Source organism: Dipodomys merriami, unplaced genomic scaffold (genome assembly GCF_024711535.1).
Source record: "Dipodomys merriami isolate MVZ:Mamm:240054 unplaced genomic scaffold, mDipMer1.0.p SCAF_9, whole genome shotgun sequence".
Lineage (NCBI taxonomy): Eukaryota > Metazoa > Chordata > Mammalia > Rodentia > Heteromyidae > Dipodomys > Dipodomys merriami.
The window spans coordinates 20224885-20248129 of record NW_027206512.1 but is presented as its reverse complement, the minus strand read 5'-3'; the positions used below and the strand labels follow the sequence as shown (position 1 = coordinate 20248129).

The 23245-nt window shown below is 41.8% G+C and overlaps 1 protein-coding gene across 6 annotated transcripts in view; it reads left to right on the top strand.

The window, feature by feature from the left end:
• The window catches only part of Shroom3 (shroom family member 3), a 310920-nt gene that overhangs the window by 171040 nt on the left and 116635 nt on the right, over positions 1-23245 (top strand). The window contains exon 1 of one of the 6 annotated variants that reach the window (XM_070012981.1): positions 5119-5173. The exons of the other annotated variants lie outside the window; for them this stretch is intronic. Within the exon in view, the coding sequence (XP_069869082.1) occupies positions 5127-5173 (47 nt within the window). The 5' untranslated portion in view covers positions 5119-5126. Of the gene's footprint in view, positions 1-5118; positions 5174-23245 lie in introns of those variants that run through there. 6 annotated transcript variants of the gene reach the window in all.

Genomic DNA, 23245 nt, shown 5'->3' with positions numbered 1-23245 from the left:
ACTATCATCCAGGCTATGAAATTCTAGGAATATGACATAGTCATAGTTTATAAAACTATAACTCTCCCAAAGGCTTTCTGGGGTGCCTAAAGCTACTCTAATACACATCTGGAGAAATGAAGAGCACCATCCTTTTCCAGGCACCCCTGGACTTGCATCAGGCAATCCTGGGAAACTCAAAGATCTTTCTCTCTATATTCTCATGAGTTCCTTGAAGTTTGAGTGCTCAAACAACTCTACAGGTGCTCCAAGAAACTCTTCCCCATGAAAGAAACTCCAGATATCCAGTTTGTGAGCCATCAAGGTTAGCAAAAGTACACAGCAGAACTCCAGGGGAACTTCTGGCATTTGGTTTGTGCTATTAGGTCAATCCTTAGATACTTGCCCTTTTCCTTTATATGATATATAGACATTCACCATAGTGCCTTGTGTAAAAATTTTCCTGATGGTATCCCAATAAATTGCCATCATTATAGACTTTCACAACCAAGAAGTAGATTACTTATTTCTTATGCTATCAAATCCAATTCTTTAAAATGGTTCCTGGGAATCCTTTTTAATATCTGAGCATGTTTTGTGAGCATGATTCCCAAATGGGCAGATCATGTGACTGATGTCCCTTGGGCCATGGGACTCCAAGGTGGAGGTGGAGAGGAGGAAAGCATGTGGATTGGGAGCATCATCCATGTGGGTGAGGGGAGAGGGAAGCAGAGCCAGGCCCTGAGATGCTCTGTCTCCCTTTATTTCACGGGAAGCTTTATCTCTTCAATTGAGATTCTAAAATTTCAAGATGGTTATTTTTTTAAGTGCCATGAGATGTGTGTATGTGTGTGTATATATACTGTATGTGCATATATCATATATGTATATATATATATTTACACATACCACATACACACATCCATATATATGTGTTTATTATATATATATATTTGGAGATATATATGGATGTGTGTGTATGTGGTATATGCTGGTACTGGGGCTTAACTAAAGGTCTGATGCTCATGTCTGGCATTTTATCACTAGAGCCATGCCTTCATCTCTAGTTTTTTGCTGGTTAATTGGAGACAGAGTCTTGAGGATTTGTCTGCTTCAAAGCACAATCCTTAGATCTCAGGCTCCTGAGCAGCTAGGACTATAGCCATGAGCCAACAGTGCCTAGCACATGTGATACATATTTGAAGACAGTTATTTAAAAATGTTTGTCAGGGGCTGGGAATGTGGCTTAGTGGTAGAGTGCCACATTGATGAAGCCCTGGATTCAATTCCTCAGTATTACATAAATAGAAAAAGCCAGAAGTGGTGCTATAGCTCAAGTGGTAGAGTGCTAGCCTTGAGCTTGGGGACAGTGCCCAGGCTCTGAGTTCAAGCCCCAGGACTGGCAAAACAAAAAACAAAATACCAAAAAATTGGCAGGCTTCACAACCCAGAGTTATACCTGTTTAATAAATGCCCCCAACCATTAGGAACCCAAGAAAAAAGAGAAAACAAGTTAATTTTATTTACAAATAATTATTTAATGGACATTCTATGTGCTCACTTTCACATTGCATATAGCTAGGGACTCAGGAGTGGACTTTTATTTCAGCTCTGAAACTATATCAGTCATTTAAAACTTCTATTCCTAAGGTGCCTACCTGCCCCATTTGCCTATAATTCCCCAGAATGATGGTTTTTTATGTGTGTGTGTGTGTGTGTGTGTGTGTGTGTGTGTGTGTGTATTTGAATGACTTCCTTAATATATAAATATAAATAAATACAAATATATATGCACATATAAATATATAAATAATATATATCCTTGAATTTGTGTGTGTGTGTGTGTGTGTGTGTGTGTGTAGTGCCAGTACTGGGTCCTGAGTTTAGGGTCTCGCTCTCTTGGTTGGCTTTTTCACTCAATGCTGGTACTTTGCTACTCAAGTCACACCTCTACTTCTAGATTTTTTTGCTGATGAATTAGAGATAAGTATCTCATAGGCTTTTCTACCTGTCTGGCTTCAAACCTCAATTCTTAGATCTCAGTTTCCTGTGTAGGTAGGATTACACAGGATGATGACCAATCTGCTCTGAGAAGTTGTGGGAATGACTTCAGTGGCAATTTCTCTATGGCTTGCACTGGGGAAACACCCTTGGCTCTAAGGCCTAGGGATTAGGAATAAAAGCCAAGGTCTCCAGCCTGGAGTCTAGGAGAGTGCCATGAATGGGAGGAACTAGGTTTACTACCTCTCCTAACTGCTGTTCCCTCCCAGTTCAGGAGGTCAGGTCTGGAGCATGGAATGCCTCCCAGGCTCTGCAATGAGTGGCATCTGGTTGGCTCAGGAGAACTAGTACCGCCACCCACCCACACCAGGGTTGGAGGCGAAATGGAATGACTAAGCCAGACATTCAGAAGGTCTGTGGGGGAGCTCAGCTCTGCCAAGCCTTTTAGGAGTCACAGACAGAGCCTTGCGTCTCTGCCTCTGTGTGTGTGTGTGTGTGTGTGTGTGTGTGTGTGTGTGTGTGTGTGTGTGTGTGTGTGTGTGTGTGTGTGTGTGTGTGTGTGTGTGTGTGTGTACACGTGTACTGAGGATTGAAGTCAAAGCTACATGCTCTTGCTTAGCTTTTATATCTTTTTTTTTCTTTTTCTTTACTTTTCTTTCTTTTTTTTTTTTGGTCGTTCTTGGGGCTTGAACTTAGGTTCTGGATGCTGTCCCTGACCTCTTTTTGCTCAAGGCTAGCACTCTACCACTTTGAGGCCAGCTCCACTTCTAGTTTTCTGTTGTTTAACTGAAGAGTTTCATAGGCTTTCCTGCCTGGGCTGGATCTGAACCACGGTCCTAGATCTCAGCCTCCTGAATAGCTAGGATTACAGGGATAAAGCCAGCTACTAGCACCAGGCTTGCTTAACTTTTTCACTCAAGGTTGGCTGTCTTCCACTTGAGCCGTAGCTCACCATCCAGTTTTTTGCTGGTTAATTGGAGATAAGAGTCTCACAGACTTTTTTGCCCAGGCTGGCTTTGAACCAGGATCCTCAGATCTCATCCTTCTAAGTCGCTAGGATTATAAGCATGAGCTACCAGTGCCCAGCTGGATCTTTGCTTTTGTCCAGCCCAAGTTTTTATATAGTAATATATATATATATATTTTTTTATTATATATAAAATATGTTTACTGTATATAAAAATATATATTTAAAAACCAAGCATGCATTGTCTGATATTGTGTATAAATATTTTATGAGATATTAGATGCCTAGATGATGGATTGATTAGATGTTAGTTATTTTCCATACATGGACTTCCTTTTTACTCAGGGCATAAGTGTTAAAACAAATGAAAAGTACTTTTAATCATAGTCTTCTTTCAAAATTCTCTAGTTAGGGCTAGGGATGTAGCTCAGTGGTAGAGTACATGCTTAGCACATGTGAAATCCTGGGTTCAATCACCAGCACTACAAAAGACAAACAGCAATAAGAACCTAGTAAAAGGTAAATTTTTTTTGTTTTTTTTGTTGGTTTTGGGGCTTGAACTCTGGGCTTGGGTGCCTATCCCTCAACTCTTCAGCTGAAGATGAACACTCTACTTCTTGAGCCACAGCGCCATTTCAAAAAAATAAATTTTCATAGCATGTGATGGAACCAGGCCAAGTGAATAATATTTTTCATCCATAAAGACCACACCTCCTCATTTTCTCCCAATGTGTCCACAAAGCAAAGTTCAAGAATAAGGTGATACAAGCCAGGCACTGGTGGCTCACACCTGTAATCCTAGCTACTCAGGAGGCTGAGATCTGAGGATTGCAGTTCAAACCAGCCCAAGCAGGTGAGACTCATGTCCAATTAACCACTAGAAAATCAGAAGTAGCAGTGTGGCTCAAGTGGTAGAGTGTTTGCCTTGAGCTGAAGAGTTGAGGGACCACGCCCAGACCCAGAGTTCAAGCCCCACCACTGACCAAAGAAAGAAGAATAAGGTGATACAGCTAACTTTGAAAAGCTAAATTCAACAGCAAGAGAGAGGCTAGATGTCAGTGGGTCACACCTGTCATCCCAGCTATGGGAAAGGCTAAGATCTGGAGGGGCCCAAGGGACAAAAGTTTGAGAGGTTTTATCAGCAGATAAAAGTTGAGCATGAAGTTTTAGGCCTGTCATCCCAACTATGGCAGGAAGTGTAACTAGAAGAATTGTAGTCCAGTCCAGCCTGTGCAAAAATGAAGATCCTATCTGAAAAATAAGAGAAACAAAACAAAATTGGACCTATAGCTCAAGCTGTAGAGTGCCTGCCTACCAAGCATAAGGGCTAAATTCAAACACTAAATACTGCTTTTAAAAAAGAAATGTGGAAGTGAACCTATCTCTTCTAATCTAACCTAATCCATTTCCCTCTAGAGTTCGATCCCAGGGGATGAGCTCTCTGTGAATCAGATTGGGAAAGGGGGGTTTGTCACTGCTTCTGAAGACCCTAAAGCTTTTGCCAGCCCTAAAAGTGACCTCTCTTTTTGAAGTTGGGGGAGGAACATTTGTTCAGGGGCCTGTAAACTCTCCCCTGTGTAAGCACTGAAGGGGCTTTATAGAAGAGAGCATCCTCATCTTCCATCATATTTGAAAGGCAGTCCCCTTGGGCAGCCAGGCCATGAAGGGGTGCCAGAAGCTACTGTAACTGCTCCTACCTTTGGCTGGCACCCTTAAACAGGCAGCTGGCTCTATTTACAGAACAGGCTAAACAACCCCCAACAGAACTGGCCGTAGCCCTTTTCCTAAGTACCTCATAAATCCATGTCCAATTGACTCCCTGGTACCTCCTCTACAAGGAACAGACCTGTATCACAAAGCCCACCTCTAATGACTTTCTCGGAGTTGTACTGAGGGGTCTCCTGCCTGTGGTCTTTCTGTCAACCATTTCCTATGCCCCAGCCCTCTTCCCTTTCATGCCCACAGCTGAACTGCTGGCTGCAAATTGGTGATGAGCAAGGTGGCTGGGAGGTGTGTCTCCCCAGGGGAGTTGTGTTGTTTTTGTAAGCAGTGCCAGCTCTGAGTGGATGGTGAGTAAGCACCTCTTCCTCTTCCCTCTGGGTGGCTGGCCTCTCCACACTGATCTTGCTGCTGACCTCTTTCAGACATGGTTGTGAGCAAAGGTGGTTGCCTGGGTCTTATGCTGCCCAGGCTTGGGACTCAAAACTCAAGAAAGCGACAAAGTTTGTAAGTGCTAAGGGGCCTGTAATCCTGCCTGAGGCTTGGTGGGGAGGAGTCTCTGGCATTCATTCTCCTTCCTTCTCCACGAGGTGGATGGAAAGTGCTGGATGGCACACAAGAAGTAAATTGAGTGACTTTTTCATTACCTTTGGGCTGCTTCTGGGTTAGGTGGTCTTTTCTCTAGAGGAATCGTATTTCTAGAAGTTTCTCTTTTCAATTAAGTAACCTCTGTTTGCTCCTTCTTATGTTTGAAAATTACAATATCAGAGTGATTATGAATATCTGTACTTGATTGGATTGATTTTACTATTTTTCATTCTGCATATAGAAAGAAGTGTTTGTTTGGGGTTTTCTTGTGTTACATTGCTTATATTTTTTGCCAGCAGATTATGATAAGCATACAGAAAAGGGATTTTCTTTTAGAAAGCCCCTCATAGTTGTTACTCAAAGAATTTGTTTTGTATATACTGTAGGGTGAAAATTTTACAGATGTCTTTGGTTTTATACATGTGTAATTTTTCTTGTAGCTATAATCTGAAAAGATTTCTGCATTGTCAAACACGAAAATCAGTTTCTCATTTTGTAACGTGATTCTTCTCAAACTTGTAGTTTAATTGAATCCACTTTGAGTGACATTTTGAGGAACTTGTCCTACATCAAAAGTGCTTCTCTAAAGCAGGTGTGCCATGTTCACCTGCCGGCAGTGTTTGATGAGTAGCCAGCCACTACCTGGTGTTCCTTATGAGCCAACTCCATTCTAAATCTGGGACCGTGTTCTTGAGAAGACTAGTCAGTCTTATTATTAAAACCTCCCACTTGAAGTTCTGTGCCAAAATCACAGAAGCAAGAAAAGCCAGACAGTGTAAGGCTTGGCATTAAGGGACCATAAAATCTGATTTTCACCTTATAATATTGCTTCATTCCTGAGGACATTGCCTTTTCTAGCCAGGGGCTCACCAGCCTTTGCCGCATCTCTGTGCCAATTAGCATCATTAAAGGTATGAAGGGGAGCTGTCTTCCTGTATGTGTGTGTGTGTGTGTGTGTGTGTGTGTGTGTGTGTGTGTGTGTGTGTGTGTGTGTGTGTGTGTGTGTTATACACGCGCGTGCATGCGTGTACACCAATATTGAGGCTTGAAACTCAGGGCACAGGTACTGTCCCTTCACTTTTGCACTTAAGACTGGCACTCTACACATGAGAGTACCACCTCTTATTTCCAGATTTTGCTGGCTAATTGGAGATAAGACCTCACAGGCTTTCTTGCCCAGGCTGGCTTTGGACCATGCTCCTCAGATCTCAGCATCTTACGTAGCTAGGCTTACAGGCATATGCCACTGGTACCCAGCTCGAGACTTTTCTTCTACAGATGGAGAGCGGGCAGTATAGCTAGGCAGGCCCAATTTCCGCAAAGCTAGTGATCCAGGTGGAACTGGAGTCAACTCCCTTGACTTTTCTCCAGTTCTATGTTGCTTAGGAAAACTCAACATAGAAGAGGAAAGCTAGAAGCTTTACCCCTACCCACTGTTGCCTGAAAATTATGTGTTTTCAAATCATCCTTCAGAGGCCGAGAGAAATCAGTAGTTCAGAGCAGAAGGGCCACTCAAGTTGAGTGGAGACAGGAAAGAAGGTTAAAGAAGAGGAAATTGGAGGTCTGTGTCTAGGAATGTTGGGAATATTCTGGAATATCTTTTAAATTCGGGCCATGATGTCTCTTTCAATTATGGGCTGGAAGATGCCAGAGAATATCTGATCTATAGAAAGTACAGTCTCCTCCAGTAGGGAAGGGGAATCAGAGAAAATCCAAAGCATAAAAGTAAATCATTGACTCAGGAAGTATTTATGAGTGTTTCCCATGAGCCAGGTCCCTTAATATTTATCTTGGTATCCCACTGCCTACCATATTGTAGACAAGACAGAATGGATGAAATGATGTTCAAATGAACATGCAGTACCTGTGGGATTTCTTCTGAAGCTCTCCCATCTTCTCCCTTCTCATCCTCCCTTGGAACATCTGTACAACCCAGAAGACACCTGTCTCTCCCTTCTCGCAACCACCCACTCACAGGAAGGAGCATTTCCTTAATGAAGGCAAGTGAACCACAGCCTGTGTGCCCATAGGGAGGAAGCCTTTATGTACTTTTACCCAGATTGAATCAGGGAAAACTATGTCAGGAAGAGGGACACACCCTAACCGACTCATGGGAGAGACATTTGCATGTCACAGGCAAGTCAACACACAGGTGTATAATCTCTGGGCTGGATAATGAGAGCAAATTTGCCTCCGTAGGCTTAAGCATTCCAGTCTTCTTCATTTGCTATCTCTTAAGTTTCCCTCCTAGGATCCTAGCAGATATAAGCAGCCAGAATCTAAGAAAGGCACACCAAACACTATTATTTATTGAATGCCCTCAATGCATTGGCCTCACACCAAATGCAGAATTAGATTACTGTACCTGACCAGTTGGTTCACATTTTAAACTAATAGGCAGATAGAAGTGAATTAAGTAGAAGGGAAGGTGGAAATATACTCCAGGGAGAGGCCAGTGCTGGGGAGGGGAACCGGTCAGAGCTGGTCATGTTGAGACCTAAGTAGGACAGGATCTTAAAATATTCTAGATTTATTTGTATGTTTTGAAGCAGCCAGAGGAAGAGATGAAATGGGTAAGGAAAAAACTTCACGCCTTTAATATTGATTTCTTCTTTTGTAATTGCTTCCATGTCGGGGTCCTCACATCTTTTAGATGTTTTGCCTCTAACAATGCACGTAGCTCAGTAATCAACAATACATGCACCAAAGTGTGAGAATCTGAGGGAAGGAATTTCAGGGTTCTGATTTATTTGGCTAGGTGCAGAGGTTTGTGTCCAGAGTTTTCTCGCTACATGAGCGTTAAAATAATCATCGGGAAACATTTCACTGCGTGTTTTATTACATGCCAGTCATCATTCTAGGCATTTTTTACAATTTAGTATCTACATTCATCATCCCAACATCCCTTTGAAGTACAATTATTAGTTCCATTTGACAGATAAATCAACTGAGGCATAGAGGGATTTAGTAAATTGCCTAAGATCAGACAGTTAGTAAGGTGTACAGCCAGGACTCAAACAGGATGTAAGTCTGAGCAGATCCAAGTGTTAACCACAAATACCTACTTCTACAGGTTTGTGGGAGGACTTATGGCATGATGAAAGAGATGTTCAAAACGTGATGTGTGTTATCATCATTTTGGAAGGAGATCAGAGAGGTGTTTCCCACATTAGCTTATCTATCATCATTATTAATTGCCCACTCTGGTGTAAGATCAGTACCCAGCAACATTAAAATCTGGAAGAAATTAATATGTTAAGATCTAGGACAAAATTACATGTTTTTCCTTTGCCCTTTAAACATTGATTCTTTTTATTTCAAAAGGAAGAATTTCAGTATAAAAATTCAAACTTTACAAATGTAGAAAACTCTGGTCATCCTAGTGGCCCCTGAAGTCATTATTCATAGTTGGGTAGAAATTCTCTTTTCTCTTGTATAATCATTGCTGGTATATTATCATTGTTTAGGTTTACAATTGTCCTTTTTTTTCTATAAGTTTCTACACTGTTTTGAAGCATGTATTTTTATTTAACTTATACGACCTTCAGCATTGGGTGGGACACCCAGTTGTATTTCCTTTAAAAGTTGAATAGAAGGAGGGAAAAACGGGAAGAGAGCAAGGGAAGGGGTGTCATTGTCCAAAAAGAAATATACTCATTACCTATGTAATGAGTTACATTATGTAACTGTAATGGCTCTGTATATCACCTTTAATAATAATGATTTTTTAAAAAAAGATAATGGAAGGAAAGGTTTTCTAAAAAGTTGCATAGAATTCAATTTCTCTGTGACCACCACCTAGTCTGGATTTGTCTTCTTTTCCAATCAGCTGAGCAACTGAGTTGATGTGACCTAGATTCTTACCTCAATGTCACTCTTGTCCCTTTTGTGTCTTAGGACTCAAGGAGAAGCAAGCGCAAATGGAACTCAGTTTTCCGTTTCTGTGGGAATAATACAAGCTAGTATTGATCTGGTACTTACTATAAGCCAGCAGCTATTCCTGGCCCCATTTTAGAGGTGACAAAACTGAGGCCTAGAGAGATGAAGTAACTTCCTTGTTTCTTTCTAGAAGTCAGAAAGTCTGAACTTGTACCCTGGCTTGTTGACTTTAGAGCTTGTACATTTAACAGCACACTGTTGTTACTGCTTTTATGAGTCTTTTACTTGAACTGATTAAAATGCAGCGGTCTCCATAGCAATGTGTGGAGGTCAATTGGAGAGTAAAAGTTAATAAAGATGAGCTCTACTATTTCTCTGTATAGCACACTTCACACTAGCTTCTGAAAGAGGAGGGGGTTGTCTGAAGGAGCCCCTTTCCTTTCTATTGCTGCATTTTTGCAGTCTCTTCTCTCAGGTCACAAGTTATCCTAGAGTTTGAACTGCTGCCCCTCAGTGTCCCCAGAAGTTGCCTCTAGGACTTGAAGACCTATTTAGTATCTGTGTTGCTGACAGAGGCAATGGACAGTGTTGCCTGGTTGTTATAATGTTCTCTATATCCCAGCTGGGCCACATAATAGTTTCAGAAATGCCCTGTCTTTCCACCCAGCAAAACCCACACAGAACTTTCCATGGAGCCTATCTAAGTAGATGAGCTTAGATTAAACAGTCCTGTTTTTGTTTTTGTTGTTGTTTTTGTATGTGAACTCAACTGATTTGCTATTCAATCTCTTCTATTGAATAACCTAGCTCTCTTTAGCTAAGATAGGACAGCCTTCACAGATGTATGAGATCAACCTCACCCATTCTATCCCTGAAACTACTACTATTTGGTTGTATCAAGCTTTGTTACATCAGATATTTGTCCTTAAACAGAAAATATCTTTTCTATATTCTCAGCTCTTCTGATACCAAGTGGTTAATTGTATAGTATATAACTAAGGAATAGCCAAATAGAAGAGATGCATAGGGCAAGATAATAACCAGGGCTCAGGGTAGGCAGAGCTCAATGGCTTTTTTAGGAAGACCAGCACTTTGTGTCTTCAACATTCCAGAAATCCAGCTCTCGATTCCATTATATTGGAGTTTTTGTTTGTTTGTTTTGTGGTATTATTGAGTCTTGAACTCAGGGCCTTTTGCTCTCTCACTTGGCTATTTTGCTCATGGCTGGCACTCTACCACTTGAGCTACATCTCTACATTTGGCTTTTTTCTGAGAAAAGGATTAAGTGGAGATAAGACTCCTACAGATTTGTCTGCCTGGACTGGTTTCAAACTGCAATTCTCAGATCTCAGCTTCTTGAGTAGCTAGGAATACAGATGTGAGCCACAGGTGCCCTAACTTCACGTAGAGTTTTATGGAGATTCCATCACACGGCCAGAATTGATTGAATTATTAGCCATTAGTGAGTTCAAGCTGCTGATCTCCTTTCCCCAGAGCTCTGTGTGGAGCCAAAAAAATGTCCAATCATGTGTAAACACATGATTGATTTTTTTTTGATAACAAGTCCTAATTCTCCAAGAGTCATCTATCTTCTTAGCACTAAGTTGAATATGGTTGGAGGAGGCTTGCTTTTGAATAGCAAAAGATGCTTTTCTCACCCAGTCACTCAAGTCAGAAGTTTTAGAAACTCAAGGCTGTGAATCTGGGGATGAAATCCAAAAAACGATTTCTTATTTATATCATGGAAGCATACTCCCTAAGGAAGGCATTTTCATAGAACTTCAGGGTTCTCTTATTGTCAGATCCATTGTATGACAGGTGGGCACACTGAGTTCAAAAGCAGAACACTGTGTTTTCAGAAAATGTCAAATTTCAACCTTCTTCTTTATAGCAACCCTGTTATCTGCTGTCCTCCGATCTTTGTCCTTTTGTCTTTGAATCACAGAAAACATTTTCCACTTGATCATCTTCCAACCTGTGGGAGCAGTCATTTTTCTATGCCAACCTTTTTCTTTTTCAGGTTAAGACTACTCATCCCTTTAGCTGTTGTCTCTACACATTGATTTATAGTCCTGGGCTTTTAAGATCTTCCACCTGGATTGTGTTCTCAATTGTCTTGGGGCATTTGTCAAGATACAGATAAAGACAATCTCCTTTGTTCTGGTGGCTTCTTTCCATTCATTAGGTATGCTCAACTTTGGATTTTACCCAGTGGAAAGCAAGGGTTTCATTTTCCTTCAGTCAGTACTACAGTTGTGGGGCCTGAACTCTGGGCCTGGGCACTGTCCCTCAGCTCTTCAGCTCAAGGCTAGTGCTCTACCACTTGAGCCACAGCACCACTTCCAGCTTTTTCTACTTATGTGGTGCTAAGGAATTGCACCTAGGACCTCATGCATGCTAGGCAAGCACTCTACCACTGAGCCACTTTTCCAGCCCTATACTATCTTTCTTATATGCTTTCTTAAAAGGTTGTTGTTGTTGTTGTTTGCAGTACTGGAAATGAAATCAGGGCCTCCTATTTGCTAGGCAGGTTCTCTACAGCTCCATTCTATATTGGGTATTTTTGAGGTAGAGCCTTGCTCTTTATTCCAGGGCTGTCCTGTCTGTATCTCTCTGTGCGGCCACAGTTGGGATAACAGGCTTGCACCACTGGTTGAGATGGAGTTTTGCAAAGTTCTTTTAGCCCAAGCTGGCCTTGAACCACAATGCCCCAATCTCTACATCTAAAGGAGGTAAGATTATGGGCCACCAAACCCAGCCAAGACTGGGGTAGACTTGGATGCCCTCTCCAGATCCAGATTAGTTTTGTCACACTGGAAGATATGAAATTAAAGTGACAAGCTTACCACACAAAGCTTTTGTTTGATTACAAACTGTGACCATATACATGTCCGATGGGATGATACCCTTAGAAATGACTTTTTCTGGAGAAATTACTGGTAGATGTACACAGAAGCATGTGTTGGTAGGATGCATAAAGGTGGCAAACACACAAAGGCTTTGTATCATTTTCCAAGACTTAGATGATCAGGGAGGAGGGCCTATGTAGGGGAGTGTTACAGAAAAGTATAACACATAAAGAAATGACTGTTCAAATTCACAGTGCCATTCAGCCATTGGCTAAATAAAACAAGGACGACAAACTCTTTAAGACAGATGAATCTGAAATAAAACCAACTAATTATAGCAGGGAATGTGTTGGATGAGAGTCAGGATTTGTAATTACAGAGTAATTATGATGAAAATGTAATCACATGCCACTAGCTATCTACTTCAGCATTTTGCTAGGGTATAAATCCACCCCCAGCCCCCCCAGCAACCATTCCTTTTCATCTCAAGATATGTGATATGATTTCTTCTTCTTAGAAGAGGTGACCTGTCCTGGCCAATTAAAAGGTGTTGCTTTGAGGATATTGGAACCCATGCTCAAAGGGATAAAAGGAAATTGAAACTTCTATTCAAAGGAGCTAATGATGCCCAGAGCAGCTGGGATTAAAAAAGAACAAAGTCAGTTTTTAAAAGACTTCCCAAATCAAAGAGCTACTTCTCTTATCCAATACCAGGAAAAAGCAAAATGACTTTTAATGAAAAAAAAAAATAGGGCAATGGAATTTGCCTTTTCCTAGACCTTGAGACTTCAGTCAAAATTCACAACAAATTTTGAGCAAAAGCCTTTGAACTTTCTTGGGAGAAATATGCTACACAAATTTAGTCTAGTATCCTAAGAGATAAACTACTTTTTCTTCCCAATTATATCAAACATTCCAAAACAAATTTCAAGAGTAACAATATTTTAAATATACATTTAGGACGTGGTGTGTGTGTGTGTGTGTGTGTGTGTGTGTGTGTGTGTGTGTGTGTGTGTGTGTGTGTGTGTGTGTGTGATTCTCAACCAATGCAAAATAATTTCTGCATTAAAGTCTAGCATGGATGACCTGTAAGGAGGTTGTTTTGGGACCACTGTGCCTGTAGTTAATATAACGTTGGTAATTTGTTCATTCCTCATTATTATAACCATCTGCATAGTCTGCCGGAATAGCCATACAAAATATCACAGACCGTGTGGCTTAAATACCAGAAATTTATTTTCCCATAATGCTAGAGGCAATAAGAGCCAAATTCAAGGTACTTGAAGGATTTAGTTTCTGGTGGGGGCTCTCATTTGTGTAAATGGGTGCTTCTTGTTGTATCTTTACAAAGCTTGATCTAAGTGGATGAAGTTGGATAGAGACAGATAATGAGTTCTCTAGTGTTTTTGTTTTTGTCTTTTTGTGGTACTTGTGACCTTATATATATCTTGTATATGCTAGGCAAGTCTTCTACTACTAAGCTACATCTCCTTCTCTAGTCTCTCTTATAAAGACACTGATTCTTCTGATCAGGAACCCACCCTTATGACCTCATTTAATCTCAAGAATTTCTTAAACGCCCCATCTCCAAATTTAGCCACAGTTTGAATTAAGACTTCAACAGATATGTTTGGGGGACATATAACATTTATTTCCTAATACCACCCAACAATAAAGAATAGTGTACGGTCTGCCCTGGGAAGGCAGAGCAGACTCCTCTCTCCTCTTGGTGAAGTCTCCATCCGGTACCTGTGTCACCTAGGTAACTGGCACACTTGCAGGCAGCCACCTCTCCCCCTCCCTGAGGTCATTTCCGCATCCACTGTAGCCACACCTTCTTCCTCCCCTGGCCTTGATAATTCCTGGTCCAGCTATGGTTCAACCCTTTTTCCCCACTGTATGGGCTTCCAACTTGACCAGAGGCAGCCTGCAGCTCAAAAGTAAACCTTTCCCCTTCCTGAACACCACATGCTGCTCTCTCTTTCCTCAGCTGCCGATTTACTTTACCTAACATATAGATCAAGAAATAAGGTCTTGGCTTGACAGGGGCAAAGTTTCCTGCCACACTCCTGTATCAGTGGGGAATGTTTTTGCCACTTAAAGGATAATTAAGGTGGGTGGCTGACAGGTAGCCAGGAATCTAAAAGCCAGTTTGTGCTATATTTATTTAAATCATAAGTGAATTAATTGTCCTAGCCAAAGAGCATAATCAGCAGAAGCCTCTGCATTACAAATTTGCTTGAATTCCCTGAAGATACATTTAACAGCAACATGGCCAATGGGATTCCCCATTATAACCCATTGCTTTTGAACACTGGTTAATTACCCAGCAAGTCAGACATTGGGAAAGCAAGTTTCACCACGTCCAACTTTACAACTGAACTTCTATCTGGTTGTGGGTTTAGTGGCGGCTAGTACTATTATTTTAGAGTTGTAAAAGTTTTCTCACATAATGGGGTCATTCCTGTTTATACTAGGACTCTAAGCTACCTTATAGATTCCAGGATGTCTTATCTCAACTTGGAAATAGGATAAATTATGTGTCCTAAGACAAGTTAAAGTGTTAAATTCAATTTCTACCAGAAAAAAGAAAAGAAAAGAAAAAGATACACAGTCACATTTGTGTCTGTGTGGATTAAGCAAAGTTCATCAGTGTTGGCAGTCAGTTTTGGCAGTTCAATAACTTGAGCTAAATAAACAAAAAAGGGGGAGTTCTGAGATGAGAAAGATGACTCTTTCAAAAGTTAAAGACATCTGGACTGATAAGAAGGCCCCTGAGTGAGGAGCTAAAGATAACCAGGACACTGATCATAAATTTGCCTCAGGGTTCAGACAGGAGGTCATGCAGCTGAGTTATAGGCAAGGGTCACTGTGGTGGTGGTAGAGCTTTTGTCCTGATTTTGACACCTCTAGACAAAAATCCTTCATCATGCACTCCGTCTCCAAACCTCATCAGGTAAAAGAGGCATAGATGAAAAGAATGGCTTACGATAAATACGTTACGGGTCATGCATAGTTGTAAGTATGAGATTCTCAAGAAGTGATTTAGACAGGAAATGGTAACAAAAGGTTTTTTTTTTTCTTCATTGCTGTTTTAGTTTTCTTTTCATCTTGTTTGTTCATTGATCTGTCTTTGAGAGAATAATGAGGGGCATAGAAGTAGAGGAACAAAGGGTGAGCAAATGCAGCAGTGATAGTAGACACTACGTTAAAAATGAAGTTTGCCAACATTGAGATACCACCTCACCCCAGTTAGAATGGCAAAAATCAAGAACTCTAACAACAACAGATGCTGGAGGGGATGTGGACAGAAGGGAACCTTACTGCATTGTTGGTAGGAGTGTAAACTTGTTCAACCACTTTGGAAAGTGGTATGGAGGTTCCTCAAAACTCCACATAGAGCTCCCCTAGGACCCAGCAATCCCACTTTTGGGCATTTACCCAAATGTTTACAAATAAGACCACACTAAAGCTACCAGTACAACTATGTTTATTGCAGCATTATTTACCATAGCTAAGATCTGGAACCAACCCAGATGCCCCTCAGTAGATGAATGGATCAAGAAAATGTGGTATATATACACAATGGAATTCTATGCCTCCATCAGAAAGAATGACATTGCCCCATTTGTTAGGAAATGGAAAGGCTTGGAAAAAATTATATTAAGTGAAGTAAGCCAAGCCCAAAGAAACATAGGTCCCATGGTTTCCCTTATTTTCAATATCTAATGTATGTATGAGTCAAGCAGAAAAGGTCAGATAAGGTGATGTTAGGAAAATGAACCCTTAGATATGTATTTTAATGTTTTTTTCTTTCATGTATTTGTTTCTAACGCATTTATAAGATTATTTCTTTGTTGCTTTGTATGTCCCTCCCCCACAGTATAACCCCTGCTTTCACTATATTTGATGTTGGTATAATTTGTGGAGGAGATGGGGAAAAACAAGTCATTTAAGGATACAGGTGGACCCGTTGCAACAATGAGAAGTACAAGTTGTCCTGTCGAAAACAAACTTTACAACTTTGGTGGGGCGGGGGGAGGATTGGGTGGGGGGGAGGAGGCTGGGAAGGGATGTGAAGGGTAAACAAAGGAGGAGGCTGCAATGCTTGATAAGAAATGTACTCATTATCTTGCCCATGTAATTGTAACCCCTCTGTACAGTATGTTCACAAAAAATTTTAAAAAATGAAGTTTGCAACTTAAGGGTGGGAATGGGAGGGAAAAACTGGGAGAGAATGAGGGAAGGGGTGACATTGTGCACAAAGAAATTGTACTCATTACCTGACTTATGTAACTGTAACCCCTCTGTACATCACCTTTATAATAACAATAATTTTTTTAAAGCAGTGATTCAGGCTCATGCCACTGCTGCTGCCTTACTTATATCTGATAGCCAATAAAACTTTCCCAACAGCTTAACAGTTTTCATCTTGGCATTTCCCTATAATTCTAGGAAAGCCATAATACAGGTTATGAAATGTATCTTCCTCTGTATATTTTAAATGACTCAAAATATCAGTTGGTAAGCTAATTCTTTAGCCAGGCATTCTGGCTGACTCTGCAGGGGTACACACTGGTTCTGTTTTATTTGCAGTCTGACTTTCAAATTAAGACTGAACATCCTTAGTGACTCCTAAAGTACAGACTTTCAACACAGTACACAGGCCGTCCTATACCTCCCCATGCTTTTAACATTCCCCAAGCAATACTCAACACACTCTACGCTTTTTCCTCCCCTGCCTCTTCTGCTTCAATGAGGTCTCTGTAACCCTCAATTATGCCTCTGCTTCAGTGTTCTTACTTCCTCCATTTCCTGAGTCTTTTAAGACTCAGCTCAAACTAGGCAATTCCAGAAAGCATTCTTCATAGACTCCAGCATCTACCCCAAGTGGGGTCAAAAGCTCTCTGCCCTGGACCAGACTCCTGTGTACTTTACTTCAATGTACTAAATGCATTGGTAACTTACTTCTTTACCAGACTTAATAAACACTTCTTATTCATTTTTGTGTCCCCCTCACCTAACAGCTCATGGCAAATAGCAAAGGTTCAATAAAACAAAGACATAGCCAGTTGCTAGTGGCTCATGCCTATAATCCTAGCTATTCAAAAGACTGAGATCTGGGGACCACAGTTCAAAGCCTTCCTGGGCAGAAAAGTCCATAGGACTCTTATCTCCAATTAGTGTTTAAAAAAAAAGAAAGAAAGAAAAGGGGCTGGGAAGGTGGCTCAGTGGTAGAGCGCTTGCCTTGCATGCATGAGGCCCTGGGTTCAATTCCTCAGCACCACATAAACAAAAAAGAAAAAAGCCGGAAGTGGCGCTGTGGTTCAAGTGGTAGAGCACTAGCCTTGAGCTAAAGAGCTGAGGGACAGCGCCCAGGCCCAGAGTTCAGGCCCCACGACTGGACCCCCCCCCAAAAAAAAAGAAAGAAAAAAAAGAAAAGACTGGATGTAGAGGTTTAACTCAAATGCCCCAGCCTTAAGTATAAAAACTAAAGGAAAGTACCCTGTCCCTGAGTTCAAGCCCCAGAACTGGAACTTAAAAAAAAAAAAGACATAGACAAGAACGTTACTGTCTGACTCGGACTTTCTGCATATCCAACACCCCATCTCAAGAATATCACGTGTCTGAAGCGATGCTTTGCCATCAGATGCAATGTTGCTCTCCCAGGGGACATTCTGCAAATGTCTGACAACAAACACTGGGTGTCCAGTTGGAGCAAGTTGATGCTTTTAACATCTGCTGGGGAAAAGGCAAAGATGTGTCTGAGCATCCTACAATGCCCAGGAGAACCCCTCTGCAATGAATAAATAGATTAAAAAAATAAACAGACCAAAATGTTAATGGTAGCAACAACAACAACAAAAAAGAAAGAGCCAGCTCTAGAAGAGGATTCTGAACTCTGGCAACTAATTGGTACTAGGGGTAAAGTCACTATCAGACATAAGTCACAGAATTGTATGATATTCTGTTTGTTTATTGAGCAAGTCTGCATATTAGCTTAGTTTGTAGAATTGGTAAATTACCAATGTGTTTAGTACATTGAAGTAAAAGTACACAGGAGTCTGGTCCAGGGCAGAGAGCTTTTGACCCCACTTGGGGTAGATGCTGGAGTCTATGAAGAATGCTTTCTGGAATTGCCTAGTTTGAGCTGAGTCTTAAAAGACTCAGGAAATGGAGGAAGTAAGAACACTGAAGCAGAGGCATAATTGAGGGTTACAGAGACCTCATTGAAGCAGAAGAGGCAGGGGAGGAAAAAGCATAGAGTGTGTTGAGTATTGCTTGGGGAATGTTAAAAGCATGGGGAGGTATAGGATGGCCTGTGTGCTGTGTTGAAAGTTTGTACTTTAGGAGTCGGGAGCCACTGAAAGGTCTCAAGTGAGAGAGTGACATGTTTTTGTCCAAACTGATGGCTTGGATTGGAATGCAGGGAGTGGGTGTCGGGGCTGCAAGAGGGAAAGCCGGGAGACCAGTAGGCTAAAAGGTAATGAAGGCCTGAACAAGGACAAGGGGAGTAGGAGAGAGGTTCAAGAAAGTTTGGAGCGAAAACAGCATGGGTTTAGTGACTGTTTCTTTGCTTGCTTTGGTGGTACTGGGGTATGAACAAAGCGCTTCTTGCTTGTGAGGCAGCCCTTTTACTAGTGAAGCCACACTTATTCTCTGGTTAGTTTTTTTGGTTGGTCATGGGGCTTGCACTCTGAGCCTGAGTACTGTCCCTGAACTCTTCAGCCAAGGCTAGCTCTTTACCACTTGTGCCACAGCACCACTTCTAGTTTTCTGAGTGGTTTATTGGAGATAAGAGTCTCAGGGACTTTCCTGCCCAGGCTGGTTTTGAATCCTGATCCTCAGATCTCAGCCTCCGGAGTAGCTAGGATTACAGGTGTGAGCGACCAATACCCGGCTCTGGTTAGCTTTTGAGACAGGGTTGTGCTCTTTTTTTCCTACCTTTTTTTCTACCTTTGATTGCCCTATTTATGCTTCCCACTATAGCAAGGATAGCAGGTGTATGCCATCATATCCATAGTGTCTTCTGTTGAGATGGGGAAGGTCTCACAATTTTTTTTTATTTTTTGCCTGGGCTGACCTTAAATGGCGATCCTCCCAGTCTCCACTTCCCAAGCAGTTAGAAGTGCAAGAATGAGCTACCATACCTGACTGGCTTAGAGACTGTTGATGAAGGAAATGAAGAGTGAAGGTGAAGCAATGACTGGGTTGTCATCAGGGAGCATTCTCATTGTCTAGCCTGTGAAAAATGCCCAGTGAGCAGCCACTGCATTATGCGATCATATTAATTTCACATCCCTTTCCAGTGAGAAAACTGAAGCTCAGAGGACAAGGTGGATACCCAAATTAGCAAATAGCAGTGAGTAGAGAAGTCAGGGTTTGAGAACTTCCAGCCTATCATTCATACATACACACACACACACACACACACACACACATACATACATACACACATACACACATACATACATACACAATACATACATACATACACACATATGCATACATACATACATACATACATACATACATGGCTTTCACTATATGAAGATTCAGCTAGTAAAAATGAGTTTATTCAGGAAGTAGATCCGATTACTGAGCACCTGCTTGCAGATGTTTGCAGGTGCGCAGTGGCTCCTAAGGGGAGGAATGATTTCAATGAAAATCTTTGACATATTTACATATCGTTTCCATGCATTCTACATGAGAAGAAAAATAGCTTGCCAAATGTTACCTGCAAATTATCCCACCCCCCTCCCCCTTAGGTGCTGCATATACATGTAAAGTCAGCAGGCCCCATAGTGCTGCTTTGAATATTTACTATGTCTCTTTAGGTATAATGGCAAGGAAATAGAGCAAACAGTAAGATCTCAGCCTCTTCAGTAGCTAGGATTACAGGCATGAGCCACCAGCGCCCAGCTTACTATATTCTTTTATAAGCCTCAATGTTATATTCTGGGACAATAAGAAGATGTATTTTCATTTCTGTCCAGAAATATTAAATGTAACCGAGACTAAAACTGACTATTAGGCAAGAAAATGGGTAAGAAAATCACTGGAGCAAAGGTAGAAACTGATATGGATGTTGGTAAGATAAACACAAAGACATTCCTGTGTTAGTTCATCTATGGTTGCTCCCTTAATCTTTCCTTCCTTAAATCTAAACTTCAAAGCTCCTAGTAAAACCCAGATACAGCAGTTTAGGATTAGGTGCCTAATTTACTCATACTTTAACCGAGTGTCCCAGGTATCCAGTTAAGCTTGCCTGACAGCAGTGACAGGTCTCTTCGTCAGAAAATTCGAGAATGATTATAGTCTGTGACCTATGACAGCTCTAAAAGCCTGGAAAAATTGCCAGGGAATGTCACTGGTATTTATGTCTCGGGCTCATCTTCCGTGCCACTGCCAGGGAGAGAAAGTTCTCAACCTGAATGGAAAAAGACTCAAAGCAGTCTGGTGGCTTAGAGCTGCTTCTTTCTCCTATCTGTGTATTGTGGGGATGTTGAATTAAAACTGAAAACATACATGGTCACAGGTCTGTATTTGAAATTAGACTGGCTTAGGCCATTCTGCTGTGGCCTGCTTTCCCCGCAAAAGCAGATATTCCTTGATCTGAGTCAGGACCTTAGGCAGGTAAGTGTAGCAGGAGAACTAACAGAGGTTCTTCATTCCTCATTCCTCATTCCCCTGCGCCTGGCTTCCAATGACAAGGGAACCATGAGGCCATTCTCCTACATCTGGCCCCACTGTTCCTAAGGAGGGGCTTGATGCTCCAGCTCAAGCACAAAAGCTCAGGGGTAGTACCCAAGCCCTGAGTTCAAACCCCAAAATGTATGCTCTCTCTCTCTCTCTCTCTCTCTCTCTCTCTATCTCTCTCTCTCTCTCTCTCTCTCTCCCTCCCTCCCTCCCTCCCCATCCCTCCCTCCCTACCCCCCACCTCTCTCTTTCTCTCTCTCTCTTTCACACACACACACACACACACAAACAATTGAAGCCAGGTATCAGTGGCTCATGCCTGTAATCCTAGCTATTCAGGTGGCTGAGATCTGAGCATCCCAGTTCAAGACCAACCTGAGCAGACAAATCTTATTTCCAATTAGCCAGCACAAAGCCAGAAGTGCAGGTGCAGAACACCAACCTTGAGTGATAAAGCAGGACAACACCTTGGCCCTGAGTTCAAGTCTTAGTACCAACACATGCATACACACACACACACACACACACACACACACACACACACACACACACACACACACACACACACAAGAAAAAGAAGAAAGGAAGGAAGAAGGAAAGAAAGAAAAGGAAGGAAGGAAGGAAGGAAGGAAGGAAGGAAGGAAGGAAGGAAGGAAGGAAAGGAGGGAGGGAGGGAGGGAAGGAGGGAGGGAGGCAGGGATCTGAGGATTGTGGTGCAAAGCCAGCCTGAGCAGGAAAGTCTGGGAGACTTTAATCTCCAACAATCTATTCAGAAAAAGCCAGAAGTGGCATTGTGGCTCAAGTGGTAGAGCGCTACCCTTGAGCCAAAAGACAGGGACAGGCCCCCCCCCCCCAAAAAAAAAAAATCTCATGACAAGTAACTCTAATAGTCCCCTACTTACTGCCTACGCACTAGATAGCGCTCCAGACTATACACACCCTTGACCTGTATTTCCCTTTGCCACCATATTTTATCCGCTGTCCACATCTCATTTTCTAGCTTGCTTCCTCTTCTCCCCTTCTGACCTTTCCCTGGGTTGCATGGCAAGCACCTGGCAAGATTCCATCTATTGTAACTGTCAGTGAAAGACATTAGGATTCATTTGGGGACAGAGAGGGCTTGTTTTCATTGCAGTATGTCCAGTGAGGACCCACAGTGGGCAGTAAAGGAACAATTGGACTGCCTTGGAGTACATATTAGATACATGGGCTAACAGGGGGAGATTGACAATTAGTAGCCAATGTTACTTGTTCTAAATGTCCCCATATGACAGAGTAGAAGCAGCAACACTTAAAGTCGTGAAAAACACGGTCAGGCCCTGGTGGTTCACACCTCCTAGCTACACAGGAAGCTGAGATTTGAAGATCCTGATTTAAAGCTAGCCCAGGCAGGAAAGACCATGAGACTTTTATCTCCAATTAATGAGCAATAATCTAGAAGTAGAGCTGTGGTAGAGCACTGGCTTTGAGTGGAAAAAGCCAAGCAAGAGCTTTAGGCCCTAAGTTCATATCCCAGCTCTCTGCTCTCCCTCTCTCTCCCTCTCTCTCTCTCTCTCTCTCTCTCTCTCTCTCTCTCTCTCTCTCTCTCTCTCTCTCTCTTTCTCTCTCTCTCTCTCTCTCTCTCTCTCTCTCTCTGTCTCTCTCTCTTTCTCCCTCACACACATATAAGTCTACCACAGTTATTAGCACATTATAGGTGCTTAATAAATTCATTTGTTGTTTTGATCATTATACTAGGTTGAGAAGTATCTCTTTTCAAAACATTTAATGTGAGGTTATTGATATAGGAAGAGGTCTTTTCTTTGTACATGTGCGCATGCACACACATGCACACACATGTGCATGGTTTTTAAAATAAAAATTTGAACTTAATTTAACCATGAGAGACAGTCATTCTGAGGGGGGAAACACCTGATATTTGAAGCTAATGAACTTATTTGGATTTATTTTGTGACTTAAAACTGTTCGCTGAGTTTGAAGCTATTTGCCTTAACTTGTTTGTGATCATACCTGCTCAGTGCTAGCTCTAACAATTAAAAATAGGATATCAAGTCTTATCTCATTTAAATTTAATTATATTGTGTTCAGAGTGTGCTTTCCTTTCTTTTTTATTTTATTTTGGGTCCAGTCGTGGGGCCTGAACTCTGGGCCTGGGCGCTGTCCCTCAGCTCTTCAGCTCAAGGCTAGAGCTCTACCACTTGAGCCATAGCACCACTTCCAGCTTTTTTTCTTTTTGCTTATGTGGTGCTGGGGAATCGAACCCAGGGCCTCAGGCATGCAAGGCAAGCGCTCTACCACTGAGCCACCTTCCCAGCCCCGTGCTTTCCTTTCTTTAAGTGACATAGGATGTATATAGCTTCACAATGTTCCCCTGGGGTTTAGATTCTGTTTCAGTGGTACAAGAGTGACATCCATTGGCCTGATGAGCTAATGATAGAACAAACTTTGCTTCTTAGCCTTGTGACTGTTGACTTTCCTATTTTAGAGGCCAAGGAGGACACATTGGCCCCGGGGTCAACAAGTGAAGCTAGTGATCAACATAGTGTCTGGTCCCCTAGAGTTT